The 16997-nt window shown below is 45.7% G+C and overlaps 1 protein-coding gene across 1 annotated transcript in view; it reads left to right on the top strand.

Annotated features, from left to right (window-relative positions):
* The window catches only part of Arhgap26 (Rho GTPase activating protein 26), a 786446-nt gene that overhangs the window by 63314 nt on the left and 706135 nt on the right, over nucleotides 1-16997 (top strand). The window contains exon 6 of the mRNA XM_063277362.1: nucleotides 12389-12476. Within this exon, the coding sequence (XP_063133432.1) occupies nucleotides 12389-12476 (88 nt within the window). The remainder of the gene's footprint in view (nucleotides 1-12388; nucleotides 12477-16997) is intronic.

The raw sequence follows: 16997 nt of genomic DNA on the forward strand, positions 1-16997 counted from the left end.
TAACCCTTGGTTTTGTTTTGTTTTGAGAGGGAATTCCATTATATAGCCCTGGCTATTCTGGAACTTGCAATAGAGACCAGGCTAGCCTAGAATTCACAGAGATCTGCTTGCATCTGTCTCTCAAGTGCTCGGATTGAAGGCATGTGCTAGAAATATTCTAAGTGAATACTTAAAATATATCACGCTTATAAATTAAGTTTTTTTTTTTTTTTTTTTTTTTGGCTGTTGATGAATGTGGAGGTGGCTCCCTAGATTTCCTCAACCCATTTCATCAGGGGAAGGGTGTGATCTTCAGAGGCTAAGTCATTTGCTCAGAGCTGTAGCTCAGTTCAGAGACATGGCTCTCCTGCTTTGCCTAGCCTGTGCTCTATGCCCAGCCAGCAGGGAAAAAAGGAAAGCGTTATTTGCCAAATGCACACAGCTATTGTAAGCTTTCCAGCTGGAACTCCCCAACCCTGTATTCCTAAGACCACCTCTGTGACCCCCATACTCCTCTTGTAGGCTGAGGTTCTGAATGCAAATGTGTATTTGTAGGAACTCATGCTCGCACAGACCTTGCATAAATGTTTCCGTACTCCAGGTTTCCATCTCTGGAGCCTGCAGGAGTCAGACCTCAGGGGCTGGGCATTTAGCCCAGCTCTTCATTCAGTAGAGGAGAATTAGGTCAGCTCAGAGGCCATCTGCTGTATCCTGTGTTGGCCCAGCCTGCACCCCGCCCCCAGAGTGTGGGGGTGGATCTGGGCCCTGCTCTCCTATAAATTCTCTGCCTCATCTTCTTGGTTGTCTCTTCCCAATTCTCTTCAAGTTGTCTCTTGGTGAAGCTTCCAGCCACTTGGCTCTGCATTTGCTCACATCCCTCGTGAGCCTGTGTGCAGCAGGGCAGGGGTGAGCTTAGTCTCAGTCCCTCAGACTTCATCCTCATCAGCCTCTGGAACTTGTCTCATCCTCCCATGCCTGTGCCTTGTGGCAGGTTGCCAAGGCCAAGAGAAAAAGTCCTATGTGTAGGGAAGATCTGGAAGATAAAATTTCTCCAGAGTTCTCAGTGGTGAAAGGTGTGTTCCTTCCCCTCCGCCATCTTTGCCGCTTCCTGGCCAGCTCTGTCTTTCTTATTGCCTTCCTTCCAACTTCCCCTCATAGCTGTAGCTATTATCCTAGTCTCTCCTTGTAGAAAACTGACTGTGTGTTCTTGTCACACAACAGCTGGAGCAAAGCAGATGAGTGTGTGTGTGTGTGTGTGTGTGTGTGTGTGTGTGTGTGTGTGTGTGTGTTTGGTATTGGAGATGTTCAATCTCCAATTGAATTCAGTTCTCAGGCCCTTAGGCATGCTATGCAGTCAAGCACCTTACCACAGAGCATATACCCCCACTCCAATATTCCTGTTTCTTGAACAAACCAGGGTCTCTGAAGTGACTGTGCCCAGGCTTTCATGGACTGAGTGTGCAGAACAGATGGGAAAGTAGGACTGTGCACCGTCCTGTACTCACTTCAGAAATACTGGTGCCATTCTCATATGACCCTGTGAATGTGTTTAAGTATGTGGTAGCATCTTTTGACCTGTTCACATCACGTGGGCCTCCAAAGCAGTGGGAGCCAAGCGTTCACTCCCTCAACCTGTTAGTTACCTTTGGTGGAGAGCTGACGTCAGGGTCTGGGGTTGTGCCTGGGATGGTCAAGGCTTGGAGATGACTAATTAGAAGGCCTACTGGAAGCCAAGGTTACTAAAATGGCATCCCTACCTCCAACCTCATTAAGTGCAGGTCCCTGTCCCCTGCCGCCCTCGGAGGCATGCAGAGAGAATTAGTTTCCTTACAGGAAGCCCCTTGGGCCAGCAGGAGAGGAAGGAAAGAGGATTAACCCACATCCTCCTCAGGCCTATCTTTCTTTAACTCTGCAGAGTGGAGGTTCCGTTGAGACCTCTGGTATGCTGGGAGTGAGCATCTCCCCTCCTTAAACAAACAGGTGGACATAGATAGGGAGCTAGTGTGATATCACTGAGGGTCATAGTCAAAGGAAGAAAATACCTGTGGTTCAGTTGTCCCGGTTTTTGTTGTTCTTTTTCTTTGTCATCATCCAGTACCTCTGCATCCCCACCCCCACCCATCTCAGATGGGGCTTCTTTGTTATAGCCCTGGCTATCCTAGAACTTGCTCTGTAGACCAGTCTGTCTTTGAACTCACAAAGATCCTCCTGCCTCTGCCTCCAGAGTCCTGGGATTAAAGGCATTTGCCAACACTGGCCAGCTATGTTTTTTTCTTTTCTTTTCTTTTCTCTTCTTTTCTTTTCTTTTCTTTTCTTTTCAATTGACCTGTTTTTGTTTTGTTTTGTTTGCAATTTATTGTGAGAGCGTCATTCCAGTCTGTGTGACACGAAGGTATCACTGACTTTGTTCCTACCCTGAAGGATGGTTCCTGGCCTAGCACCAGCTGCAGCCCAGGGGACATGTTAGAAATGTAGAATTCAAGATTCAGCCTCAACTCACAGAACCAGAGTTTTCAGTGTCATGGGGGCTGACTGGGCCTTGCTTGTGCACTGGTGTTGGGAAGCCCTGGGCTAGTCCACACTGCCCCTCTTGTTTTGGCCATGACCCACATCGCTAGGTAAAGAGTGTTCTCACTTTTCTTTCACTGAGTCTCCAACTTGGTGTGACATATATGGACACACATGATAAGTGTTCGTAAAAGGCAAGATACAAGAATACCTCCTCATACTGTTGACTCACACACTTCCAGGGGCCTGTTTCCTTCCCGGGATAGGCTCAATGAGGACTTCTCTTGGGGCTAAAGGATGATACAGACAGCATCTTTGTCTATCTGAGAAGCTTGGGGTGGGGTGGGGTGGGTGGGTAGGGGTTGGGTCCTTTTAGTTGTGAGCGTATCATGCAGCACGTGGCCTGGTGGTATATTGTGTGAAGGAAGCTGTGGTTGGAGTCGTGTAGCTGTGAGCCAGGGTAAGTTAAGGACTTAAAGCAAATACTAGAAGAGAGAAACTTGGAACAGGGGGTCTCCCAGATTAAGTCGAGTGTGGACACACCACACACACACACACACACACACACACACACACACACACACACACACACACACTAGAGTTCAAACACTGCATTCTAGGCTGCATTCCAGGCTGTGACTGTAGCTCAGTGGTCAGCTCTTCCTGGGTATGAAAGAGCCTCCTGGGTTTGAATCCTAGCATCTCGGAAACTGTAATGACAACTGGCCATGCTTTAAGGTTTAAACGTTATGACAGATGAAACCAATGGATGTTGAGGAGGGATTGCATTCTGTGAAGTGGCAGGTATCTGGACACTCTTTTGATAAGCATTTGGGGGCTCTGCCAGTGAGGGGTGTGACACAGGACAAAGTTCCTGTCCTCAGGGGACTCAAATTACTATGGGGAGGGCTGGTGATAAGCAGAGAAGAAATTTACAAACAGCCAACTTTGATGATCAATGCTTTGAAGGGAATAAACAATGGGCGGAGGGAGTGGCCCAAGATAGGGATGGGATGGAGAGAGATAGCTCCAGCCAATTGTCTTGTTAGTCTTCCTCTGAGGACTGCCATTTTATCCTCGATGCTATCACTTTTTAAATGACACACCTTCTCTCCCTCTCTTCCTGAAACAAGCATGAAAGCCAAACATTGGCCGTTTTGTAGCCCTGGCTCTGTCTGTGGCTTTCCCAATCTCTGATCACAAAGTCCACCCGTGTTTCCCTGGAAGTGATGACAGTCTAAACAGGCAGGCGGGATTTCAGAGCCTGTGGCCTGGTCCTCTGATCCCTGTCATCAGGTGTGTTTGAGTTGTCATTCTCTCCCCTCCCTCCCTCTCTGCAATGAAAACTTCTTTCCTTTTTGATGTCTTCTGTCTCCTCCTAGAATCTCATCCCTAGTCCTCAAACTCTGGTCCCATCACATCTGTGCTCCTGTGATTCCTTTCCCAACCTCTTTCTTGTTTGCTGGGTGCCTGTCCTGCACCAGGCCACGTGCTACATGATGTACTCACAACTAAAAGGACCCAACCCCCACCCACCTACCCTACCCCAAGCTTCTCAGATAGACAAAGATGCTGTCTGTATCATCCTTTAGACCGGAGGGAAGTTCTCATTGAGCCTGTTCCAGGAAGGAAACAGGCCCCAGGAAGTGTGAGTGCACAGTGTGAGGAAGGAGGTAGCCTGAAAGGGCAGGTTACCTAAGATCAGGATTCAGAGTGTGTGGCCATCGATAAAGAGGGCTGGAAAGTGTTTGCTAGGTGGAGGAATCCCCATGTGAACAAAGCAAGTCTTGAGCAAAAGGGCAACAGCCCCCTGAGAGAGGTGAGAGGGCCCTGTCCTCTCCCCCCTTACACCTCTCTAAGTAAATAGCCAGCTGCTACCAGCCCTTCAGCCTGTCCTTGCCAAATCCAGCAGCCACTCCTCAGGCTCACTTTCTGTGACCTGTCAGCAGCAGCATTTGGCACAATTGGCCATTCACCTCTTCACTTGGCTTTACTGCCTCCTGGGCCTCCTGTTGTCCCACCCCATCCCCCACCACCACTTTCTCGGCTTTCCTTTTTGTCTTCCTTCTGACCTTTCCTGTTGGAGTGTCTCTTCTGTTAGCTCTCCTTCCCTTGAGGATCTCCATTTTACAGCCTGAAATGCCGCCACCCCAACTCCACACCCCCCAGCTCATCGCTGTGCCTAACCCTGCTTCCCCATTTTAGCTAGACACCTCAACCTTAGTAAGGTCCGATTTGTTCTTTCTCGGACCATCCTACCAGATACTTAGGGCTCAGACCTTGACCCTTGTCCCCCACGTCCTCACATTTGGTGTCACCGGCACCTGTCCATGTGGCATCTTTTAGCATCTCACCCCATCTTCCCGGTCTGGGTCACCGTCAGTTCTTGCCTATCCTGTGCCAGTCAGTTCTGACAGCTTCTGTGGCTGACCCTGCCCATTTCAACTCGACCAACCAAAGAGACCTTCTGGCATGTCACCAGGTTATGTGCCTCTGCTCAGAGTCTTTCAGTAGTGGTAGCTGGCTCAGCTGGCACAGTGCTCGCTGCTTCAGTACCAGTGCACTCAGTCAAAGCCAGTCTTCACAGTAGCCTCAGGGCCTAGGCGGACTGCCTCTGCCTGCCTGCCTCCCTCCTATCCCTCCCTCCCTCCTTCCCTTCTTTTTCTTTCTGATGTTCTCAGGCTCATCAGAACCAGAGCTGTCAAGTCCTCACACAAAGCACTCTACCAGTGAGCCCTTACCATTCCCGCCTACCCTGTTACTAGACCTTCTGGGCTTGCTACTTTAAGGCATTTGAATTTGATGACTGGTGCTTTGGAGCTAATCAGGTTCTCCTGGAGCTACACCCTGCAGTCAGACCTTAAAGATTGTTATTCCCTCTGCCTCCGCCCTGCCCATCCCCACCTCTGTGTGCATCATTTCTTCCATATCAGGTTTTGTTGTATCTCCACCTACATTTTACTTCCTTTCTGCTGGCCAGCCATCTGATGCTCTTCCCTACATGTTTTCTACTTCTCTGTACTTACAGCCATGGGACACACCGATGGTTGGCTTTTTATCTTTCTCAGTTAAAAAGTGAGCTCTGGGAGAGCAGGAATTCTCGTTCCTCCTCCTCCTCCTCTTCCTCCTCCTCCTCCTCTTCCTCCTCCTCCTCCTCCTCTGTGTGATATACGTGTGTGTGTGTGTGTGTGTGTGTGTGTGTGGTGTCTTTGTTTTGTGCCTTATTAATAACCTTGAGACTGGGTTTCTCCCTGAATCTGGAGCATGCCATTTTGGCTCGCCTGCCAGGCAGCTCCCAGAATCCACCTGTCTCTGTCCAACTGAGATGTTGGGGTTGCGAGCACAGGCAGTCATGCCTAACTTTTGCATAGGTAATGAAGATTTGAACTCAGGTCTTCAGACTTGCAATATAAAGGTTCTTTCCGGGGTTGGGGATTTAGCTCAGTGGTAGAGCACTTGCCTAGCAAGCGCAAGGCCCTGGGTTCGGTCCCCAGCTCCGAAAAAAAGAAAAAAAAAAAAGGTTCTTTCCTATGGAACCATCTCGCTTTTTCTTTGAGATAAGATTTCCCTAGGTAACTGAGGGCTTCATTCCATCCAGTGCACGTTGGTCTTGTAAACTCCATCTCCCAAGGCTGAAGTAGAGGTGTGTGCTACCACATACCACACCTGGGACTGTTTCTCTATTCACTGTTAAAATCCTGGGGTTTAAAATAGTGCCCAGACTAGAGAGATGGCTCAGCGGTTATGAGCGTTTGTTCTTATAGAAGACCGGGGTTCAATTCCCAGTGTCCATATGTGGTTCATAATAATCTATAACTCTAGTGCCAGGAGATCCCATTCCCGAGTCTGATCTCCATGAGCACTGAGCACACAGGTAATGCAGAGACATACATACACTGGGCAAAACACACAATAAAATAAAATAAAATAGAAATGAATGAATCTAATTTAAAAAAAATCCAGTTCCAGGGGCTTTGACGCCCTTTTCTGGTTTCTAAAGCAGTGCATGCAAATGGCACATGGATATCATGGACATAGACTTAAGTAAAACACCCACACATGTCAAACATCTTAAAGTAGGGCCTATCCCACAGGAAATGCTAAAACACACTTTTTTTTTTTTAATTTTTGAGGTGTTGGAGATTAAAGCCAGAACTTTACACACAATGAGGCCCTACTGAACCACACACAAGCAGGCACACACACACACACACACACACACACACACACACACACACACACATGCACACACAGCACATATATAATAATACACATATAAAATAACACACAAGGACACGATAACATACACACCTTCAAACCCATGGGCAAGTACACCTCTCTACTTACACAGATCTTCATTAATTTCTCTTATAGTGGGCTTCAGTGTGTATTTCTGTGCAAACACTTGCAGTGAGCGCTCTGCAAGCCTTGGTACCTAAGTTCGAGTCACATAGGTGTGTACTTGCAACTCCCATTGGTAGGAGCAAAGATAGCAGATCCTGCCTAGCTGAAATGACTAGTGTTTTTTTCTTTCATGTAAGGATTTTAATATTTTTTTTCTTTATAAGTAGTAGCAGAAAGATAGCTTTGAGGTTAAGAGCAAAGAGCATTGGCTGCTCTTACAGAGGACTCTGGTTGTAATCCCAGCACCTATATGACAGCTGAAAACCATCTGTAACTCCATTTCCAGGGGATGCAATGCCCTCTTCTGATGTCCATGGGCACTGCACAATAAATATGGTGCACAGAGATAAATTCATACAAACACCCATACACATAAAATAAAATAAATTAAAATAAAAATAATGATATAAGTTCTCTTTATGTAGCCCTGGCTATCCTAGAACACTAGACCGGGCTGACCTCTAACTCACAGAGATCCAGTTGCTTTTGCCTCCCAAATTCTGGATTAAACAATACACCACCATGCCTGGATAATTTCTTTCAAAAATCATCATTAAGAGAGTTGCTAAAGGGGCTGGAGAGATGGCTCAGTGGTTAGGAGCACTGACTGCTCTTCCAGAGGTCCTGAGTTCAATTCCAAGCAACCATGTGGTGGCTCACAACCATCTGTAATGAGATCTGATGTTCTCTTCCGGTGTGTCTGAAGACAGCTACAGTGTACTCATATACATAGAAATGACAGACTAGGATAAAATATTTGGGGGCTGGGGATTTAGCTCAGTGGTAGAGCGCTTGCCTAGGAAGCGCAAGGCCCTGGGTTCGGTCCCCAGCTCCGAAAAAAAGAACCAAAAAAAAAAAAATATTTGTAAAGCATAATTCTCATAAGAGAGTTGTATATACGATATATAAAGTACTTTAAAAATGAAACAAGAAGACTCAATTTAAAAATGTACACGACGATTAATCTTGAGTATCAGTAGGAGTTAGAGTCACCCAGGAGATGCACTTTGGGAGTGAGGATGTTTCCAGGGAGCTTTAATTGAGGAGGAACTCCCTCGAACATGGGTGGCATCACTCTGTGCCCTGATCCTGGACTGGATAGAGAAGACAACGAAACACATTCATTTTTTTCTGCTTCTGACAATGGGTGTCATGTGACCCGCAGCCATTTTGCTATGGTGCCTGCTGCCATATCTAGGGTCACTTTCACTGCCACAGCCTCCCTGCCTGTGATGAGCTGTGAGCCTCTCAAGCTGTGAGCCAAAGCAGCTGTTTCCTTTCTTCAGTTGCTTTTTTCCTCAGGAATTTTGTCATAGCATCAAGGAATGTAATTAAAGCCATGGGGAAATGATTTGAAAAGACACTTATCTAAGACTAATCAGGGCTAACAAACACAGGAAAGGATGCTTAACTTGCTAGTTATTGGAGAAATGCAAATGAAAATGAAGTGAGCCTCAAAGACACGCCTGTTAGAATGTGTCAAAGTTAAAAGAGACAGAGCTTGCTGGTGTCGCCAAGGGAGAAGGCATTGGAACTTTGATGCACTGCTTGTGAGAGTGCAAATAACTCATCCACCTTCTTGCTTTTCGATTTTTACATAAACAAAAAACAGAGTTTTGGGCTGGAGAGATGGCTCAGCGGTTAAGAGCACTGACAGCTCTTCCAGAGGTCCTGAGTTCAATTCCCAGCAACCACGTGGTGGCTCACAACCATCTGTAATGAGATCTGATGACTTCTTCTGGTGTGTCTGAAGACAGCTACAGTGTACTTACATATAATAAATGAATAAATATTTAAAAACAAAACAAAAACCCACAGTTCCATTATGATGATTTCATGGATGTATAACAGGCATTTTCTCATCTTTGTTTTCATTTCATTCCCACCACTTCCTGTTGGAAAGCAGTTTCTATAAGGACTTAGCATTCATGTCTTACGTGCTGTAAGTATCCCACTCCTAAATATATACCCACAAGGAAAGAGTGAGGAAGCAGGTTGTGTGAGTGTTCATACAGAGAGAGCAGCTGTGTTTTTAAATCAGAGACCCAGAGGCAACACAAGTGACCATTAACAGATGGCTGGATGAGCATGCGGGACAGCGAAGAGGCTTTCTTGGAGAACTCGCAGTCTCACTTTCTGCACTTCATCTTCAGGGCAGGATGTTTAGGAGACACATTCCAGCCCTCTCCCATCATTCTTTCTGGATATATTCCTATTGGATTCTCCTCTTCCACCTCCTCCTCCTCCTCTTTTCCCCCCACCCCTCCCTCTTTCTCTGTCTGTTTTTCTCTGCCACTGCATACATGCATGGGGAGGTCAGAGGACAACTTGGAAAAGATGGGCCCCTCCTTCCCCATGTGAGTCCTGGGGATTGAACTCAGGTCATCAGGCTTGGTAGCAACTGACATAATTCACCAAGGCATCTATCTAATGGTCTCTGCTCCTGGTATCAAGCTCTCTGAATTCTCAGAGCATCCCCGATGTGTTTATGAGATGAGGCTTCATGAGATTCTGTTACTGTGCCAAGGTTACCCCTTCTTCATTGTTGTTTCTTATTCTGGCCCATTCCATCTCAGACAGGGCTTATGTGGTTTTCTCAGGACCTCTCTTTCAGAGTACGTCTTCTTCTTGCCACTCCTAACATGAGATCACTGCCTGGTTTTATTTAAAATTCTTTTAACATGCATGTAGTGTGTGTGTGTGTGTGTGTGTGTGTGTGTGTGTGTGTGTGTGTATGTACACGTGTGGAGGTCACAGGACAACTTCCGGGACTTAGTTCTTTCCTTCTACCGTGTAGGTTCCAAGGGTCAAGCACCTTTACCCACTAAACCATCTGGCCAAACGCTTCTTCATTTTTTAACTGTTTGGATTTAGCACAGAGCTTATAGGCCACATGTATTTGAATAGATGAGTGAACGAATTGATTTTTAATTCTGTGATTCATTATTTCAAGAATTACTTCAGCAACTGAATGGTTTTTATAGATTACATATCCTCTTCCCAACCCTTGTGCATGTGAGCCTGTGTCTTGTCTGTCTGTCTGTCTGTCTCTCTTGAATCAGGCCACATCTTTTACTCTCTAGCTTGATAGTTGATAAACGAAGCTTGTTATGGCCTTGAAGTCTCTCTCCCCTTGCCAGCTGTGAGCAAGCCAGCCTCCTTCCATTCAAACCCCGGTATCCAGGCCTGAGACAACTTTCAATTATGACTTTACTTTTATCTGGTGCCTTCTGCTTTGTGACCCTGATACATAGGCTAGGTCACATGGTATAACCTCTCCCCTTTCCTAAAAACCTTCCCTTTTTCTTGGGAACCAGGGGCACCCCTTCATCACTGTTGATTTATCCACCATGACTGTATTACCTGATGTTCAAGAGCTAATGCAATTTTCTCCCTTTAGGGTCCTATCGCGCTGCCTGTAATACAAACCTATAACTCTCCTAATAGTTCTAAACCGAGGGGGATTGGCGGCCCTCGCCCTTCAAGACCCCATCATGATCTACCTGAAGTTCTTACTGAAGTTACTCATCCTAGCTTCCTTTCTACAGAGGCCATAGCATCTTTTATTATTTATGACATATCGATTGGCTCTTTATTGAGCTGAACCTACGTTCCATTTCAGTAACACACCAACAGCTGTGACTCAGCCTGGGTTACTGGGACATGTGCTGTCATCCTGATTTTTCCTGTTTCTGTCACCAATAAGTGACAGAAACAACTTCAGGGAGAAGAGGTTTATTTTGGCTCACGGGTCAATGGTATAGGATGATTAAGGTCAGAGCTTGAAATACTCAATCCTGTTGCAACCACAGGCTGGAAGAGAGAAAGAAGAACGGATACTTCTGCTCAGCCTTCCTTCTCCATACTGCCCAGGGTCCCAGCCAGGAAACAGCACCACCCGTAGGGAGAGGATTGATGGATTGATCCACCTCAGTTACTCAGCTGAAGCTAATTCCCTCCCCCTAGGCATACCCAGTGCCTGGTCTCCAAGGTGATTCTAGATTTCGTCCCTTTTTTTTTTTTGACTTAACACAAATCATCACATGACTAGATGTTAGGGAGAGTTGTAGGTTTGGTTTTTTTTTAATTTCTTTGTTTTTGAGACAGAGTCTTACTATGTAGCCTAGGCTAGATTCAAACTCAGAAGCCTTTTGCTTCTGCCTCCCTAGTGCTAGAATTACAGGTATATACTGGGATTACAGGTGTATAACACTATGCCTAAGTATTCCTCCCTCCCTCCCTCCCTCCCTCCCTCCCTCCCTCCCTTCCTTCCTTCCTTCCTTCCTTCCTTCCTTCGTTCCCCAATTGGCCTAGAACTTGGTATGTAGATCAGGCTGGCCTCAAACTCACAGAGCTCTCCCACCTCTGTCTCCTGAGTGCTAGGATTTAATGCATAAGCCTTCTTTTTTTTTTTTTTTTTTTTTTTTTTTTTTGAGGTTGAATACAATTCTAATTTATCTGTATAGTAGTACAACCAGGCAGATCTATTCATTTCTAAATAGATACTTACGTTGTCCCCAGATCTTTTTCATTTGGTTTTGTGTGACAAATCTCATGTAGCTCAGGTTGACCTTGGACTCCTGATCCTCCTGCCTCTACTTTATCCCTGTGTGCTGAGATTATAAGTATAGGTGTGTTGTTCTCTACATTTGTACTCTGAAGAATGGAGCTGAAAATAAGATCTTTGAGATTCTCTTTCTTCTTTCTTTCTTTTTTTCTTTCTTTCTTTCTTTCTTTTGTTCGTTTCTGTATGTGGGGTGTGTGTGTGTGTATGTGTGTGTGTGTGTGTGTGTGTGTATGTGTGTGTGTGCTACAGTTCATATATGGAGGTCAGAGCACACGTGTGGAGTTGGGTCTCCCCATCCATCTTTATTTACCTGGGTTCCCAGGATCAAACTCAGGTCAGGCTTCCAAAGCAACTGTGTTTCTCCTCTTGAGCCAACTTGCCAGGCCAAGATCCCACTTTCAGTGCTTTTGGATTTATACCCAGCAGTGGGGTTGCTGGATAGAAGGGTAGTTCTAGCCTTAAGGTTTTGGCCCTCTCGCCATTTTCCATGATGGCTACTACCATTCTCAGCAGCAGTGCAGTTCCCCATCTCTCCAGCTGCTCACCAGTAAGCTGCCAACTTGTTTTTGTGTGTTGATAGGTTCTGATAAGGCTTCTACTCCTCTTCCTCATTCTTTTCTTCCTCCCTCCCCTTTTCCTCCGCTCTCTCTCTTCATGTCTTTGTGTAGCCCAAGCTGGTCTCAACTTTGGGGCCCTCTCTCCTCCACTCCTCATGTGCTGGGGACAAAGGTGTGTGCCTCTACAGCCCACCTGACATGTTTTTACGTAGCTGTTGACTATTGGTGTGTGTCCGTTAGAGAAATGTCTGCTTTTACGCTGGGTTATTACTTCCTTGTTGGTGGTGTTACTGTATCGTAGAAGTTCCTTGCATGTTTTAGGAATTAACCTCTGACCAGATACAAGTGAGAAATATTTCCTTTTTTGCTGCAGAGACTGCCTTTAGCGCTTCTTAACATTGTCCATGGCCATTACAACATCAAAAAGAGGCCTGAGCCAAACGCTCTTCACAGGAAACTGGGTAAGTAGATCTCAATCCATGCGTGTAACACAAGTACTTGTGTTAGTTTAAAAGACATATGGTTCTGGGCAGACTGATGTGGAGATAAATAAATGTAATGTTGAGCAAATGAGAAGTGTTTTTTTTTTTTAAAGATTTTTTTATTTTTGTGTGCATTGGTGTTTTGATTGCACGTACGTCTGTGTGAGGGCATCAAATCCTTCTGAACTGGAATTACATGCAGTGAGTGAGCTGCTATGCATGTGTTGGAACTTAAACCCAGGTCTTCTGGAAGAACAGCCAGTGCTTTTAACCACTGAGCCATCTCTCCAGCTCAAAATAAGCAGTTGTAAACCTATGGATGTGGCTGTAGGGTGTTTACCTAGTGTGAGTGAGGCTCTGGATTTGGTTCCCAAAAGTTGGAAAGTCCTAAAACGGAAACAAAATTCCATAGAATAAGATTCTGATTTCAAGAAACAAAAACTTATAAATCTATAGAGAACAATAGACTATGAGTTAGTGTTTGTTTTATGTTTGAAAAAGGGCCTTGCTATGAAGTCCAGGCTGGCCTTGAATTCCTATCAGTCTTCTTGCTTCTGACTCTTATGTACAGGGATTACAAGAGGGAACTCCACCCCTGGTACAAGCATGTGTGTGCTTGAGTACACACACACACACACACACACACACACACACACACACACACACACACACACACTATTCTATATTGATATGTTCTTAGAAAAATATAGAGCTGTGAGTGTAGCTTGGTAGAAGAGTGCTTTTCTATTATGTGTGAGGCCCTGGCTTTTGATTCCTTAGCACCACAAAAGGGGTGGAAAACAGAGGGAGAAAAAAAAATTCCCTTTGACCCAGAATGACTTGGGTGTTGACACATCTAGAGAAACTTTGTTTCGTTCTTCTTTGTGAACTCTGCTACTGTTTGTTAGGGACTTGCTTTTGCTTCTATAATTGAAAAAGAACCATAGAAATTAAGAAAACAGCACCCAACTGGAAAGATTCAGTGCTGTTTTAGTAAATTCCATGTGTCTCAAAGATTGATTCTTAGCTGGGTGGTGTTGGCCCACGCCTTTAGTCTCAGTGCTCTGGAGGCAGAGGCAGGTGGATCTCTGAGTTCGAGTCCAGCCCGGTCTGCAGAGTGAGTTCCAGGACAGCCAGAACTGCACAGAGAAACCCTGTCTTGAAGGAAAAAAAAATTGCTTCTTAGACTGATTATACTGTCGTGGATTTTTGTAGCATCTTCCAGAAATCTATCACTTTCTCCTTTCCGGTCTTGTTTCTTTACCTTCAGGGTCTTTTTAGAGGTGGAGTGCACAGTCCAGGGAGGGAAGATGCAGTGTCCAAGGATGCAGTCAGAACCTGTAGCCTGGGGTTTTGTTCCCATGGTTCTAGCCCAGGGTTGATGCTAGGCTAGGAAATCCTAATTCCTGGCACCTGGCAAAGGTAACCACTCATGGGTTTTGAGGCATAGACTCCTTTTTGACTCCTGCCCTTACCAGCTATAGGCTATGTGGGACATTGGGCAAGTGGGCAAGATTTTTTTTTTTTAATTTTTTTTTTTTTTTTTTGTTTGTTTGTTTCTGGAGACACTGTCTCTTGACGTAGCCCTGACTGTCTTAGAACTCCCTATATAGACCAGGCTGGCCTCAAACTCCGAGATCTGCCTGCTTCTGCCTTCGGATAGGAAGTTTCTTCACCTCCCTTTCTGACTTTGGGCTCCTCATCACAATCAGAAACGTTCTCACATTCATATTACAGGATTGTTGAGCAGTGTGGGCTTGAAGGACCCACTGGCGCTCCATAACTGTTTTTATTGTTGTTGCTTCTTTGGGGGGGGGGGGGAAGAGGACAGCTCAGCACCTGAAAGAAATTAGGATAGATTAAAGGAAGTAAAAAGAGGAAAGGAAGAGTTGGAGATACAATTCCATTTCCTAGTCACTGTCTCCCTCCTCCCCCTCTCTTTTTTCTTTTTAATTAAGCCTCCTGTTGCTAAGTGCTAGCAGATGCGCGTAAGTGGTAGCTCTGTAGGAATTGTAGGAAGGCCTGAGGCAGTACTTTGCAATAAGTGGAAGGATAGGAGGCTTGCATGGGCTAGTGAGAAACATCCACAAACAAGGGGCTTGGTTGTTCTCGGCAGAACTGCATTCACTCTGGAAGGCAGGGCCTCTCAGATAAGCCTTCAGCGGTGAGCGGGCTTACTAGCCATGAAAACACCCAGCCTACGAACCCAAGGCCTGGTGTAGCTAGTGCTATTACCATAGCCCCTAGGCCAAGAACTCTGAGTCACCAAGCTGTGTCAGAGTTTCTTCTGAGGTCTCCAACCAAAAGTGCTAACTAAGAAGGTACCCTGAGATTTTCCACCTGATGGACAGGCCGTGTGTGTGTGTGTGTGTGTGTGTGTGTGTGTGTGTGTGTGATTGGTAAATTATTTCTCTGCTGGTAAAATGAGCCAATTCAAACCAGATCAGATTATATTTAGGACAGGAACTCCAGGGAGCGGTCACTGGCCCCAAGGACTGAGGCCAGAGGAGTTGCCATGGGGGCGGGGTTGGGGTGGAGAAAGGGCAGGCACAGGGAGAAGAGATCAATATGACTGGATTATATAGGGAGGGGCCTTTGAGGGAAGGGCAGCCTAGCCCCTGGGCTGGAAAGTTCAGGGTAGGGGGCAGGGTATGCTAGGTAGAGACTGAGGAATGCCAGGAGAACCTGGAAGCCAGGTTTGTTTTGATATGTAATATGCACTTTGGTCCCTAGTTGGGGGTGGGGTAGGGTCAGAAACCAAATGGATGTGCCTTTTGAGAGGAGTCATAACTGGCACCCCACGTGGGTCTGGACAGAGGTTTCTTTCTCTGTCTTCACAGCCATGGGGATTGAGATGCAGTAGGCTGGTGTAGTTTTGGTGAAGCCTTATAGGGACCCTATAAAAAGCATTTTTTGTTCTACACCAGTGGTTCTATACCTTCCTAATGCGACCGTTTAACATAGTTCCTAATGTTGTGGTGACCCCCAACCATAAAATTATTTCACTGCTACTTTATAACTGTAACTGTTATGAATTTAATGTAAATGAATATCTGATATTCAGGATATCTGATTCAGACTCACAAGTTGAGAACCACTGTTTTGCATGGTGTTTGCAAAATAATGGTGTCCTAGGGTTCTTCTGCTGTGAAGAGACGCCATGACCTCAGCATCTCTTAGAGAGGAAAGCACACCGTTGGTGCTGGCTTACAGTTTCAGAGCCTTGTCACCATGGTGGGAAGCATGGTGGCTTGCAGGCAGACATGAACCTGGAGAAGTTGAGAGTTCCACATAGGATCTGCAGGCAGCAGGAAGAGAGAGGCAGTAGGTCTGTCTTGGGCTTTCGAAACCTCAAAGTCCAGCCTCCGGTGACGCACTTTCTCCAACCAGGCCACATGTATTTCAACAAACATATAGCTCCTAATTCCTGTCAAGTAGTGCGACTCCCTAATGACCAAGCATTCAAATATACAAGACTGTGGGAGCCATTCTTATTCAAATCACCACAGATGGTAATAGGTAAAAACTTTTTATGTAGTGTTTTCATGTGCCAGCCACTGTTAGATACACACTCATACACACACATACACACACACACTCATACACACACATACATACACATATATACACAAATCTGCACACATACAGGAACACATACACAGGGACATATGCATACACACAAACACAGAAATACACACACACATATACATACATACGCATATATGCCCATGCAGACACACACACACACACACACACACACACACACACACACACACACACACATTTTTTTATTCCTCACAGTAGTTCTAGAGGTGACATATCTTTCCAGTTAAGAAAAACGAGACATGGGGCTGGGGATTTAGCTCAGTGGTAGAGCGCTTACCTAGGAAGCGCAAGGCCCTGGGTTCGGTCCCCAGCTCCGAAAAAAAGAACCAAAAAAAGAAAAAAAAGAAAAACAAGACATGAGAAGGATAAGGTGTCCAAAGTCACTTGCAAAATCAACAGAAGCCTGAGGTTAGTGACCTGGCTGGACTCCAGGGTCCCCACTGCTCACTCTCCCATGGCATTATTGCCACCCAAACTCTTGAGCCTACAGTTAAAAGTGGGAGGTAGGCCAGGCTATGAGAGAGCTGGCTTCTCTTGATAATTCACCAGAGGATACAAGGACATTCCTGTCACATTTGCCTGGTACCCCGTTATACTAGGCCCTGAGTGGAACATTGTACCTCAGTCCTCTCATTCCTGCCAAGGCCCGCCCACTTTATCCAGTAACCATTTGCATCCAGTGTTTGTTTGTTTGAACTTGGAGCCTCAGGTACCACCTGTCAGGGCTCCCCACATCCCAGCACCAGATCCTTCTCAGCTTTCCCAACCATTTTCCCAGATCAATTCCCGTTGACACATTAATCTTCAGGCTGGTCCTTGTATGAGTCTAGCTTTTCTTTCTTATTTTATTATTTTACTTTACTGAGACAGTGTCTTTCTTTGTCCTGGAACTCA

Source organism: Rattus norvegicus, chromosome 18, assembly GCF_036323735.1.
Source record: "Rattus norvegicus strain BN/NHsdMcwi chromosome 18, GRCr8, whole genome shotgun sequence".
Classification (NCBI taxonomy): Eukaryota; Metazoa; Chordata; class Mammalia; order Rodentia; family Muridae; genus Rattus; species Rattus norvegicus.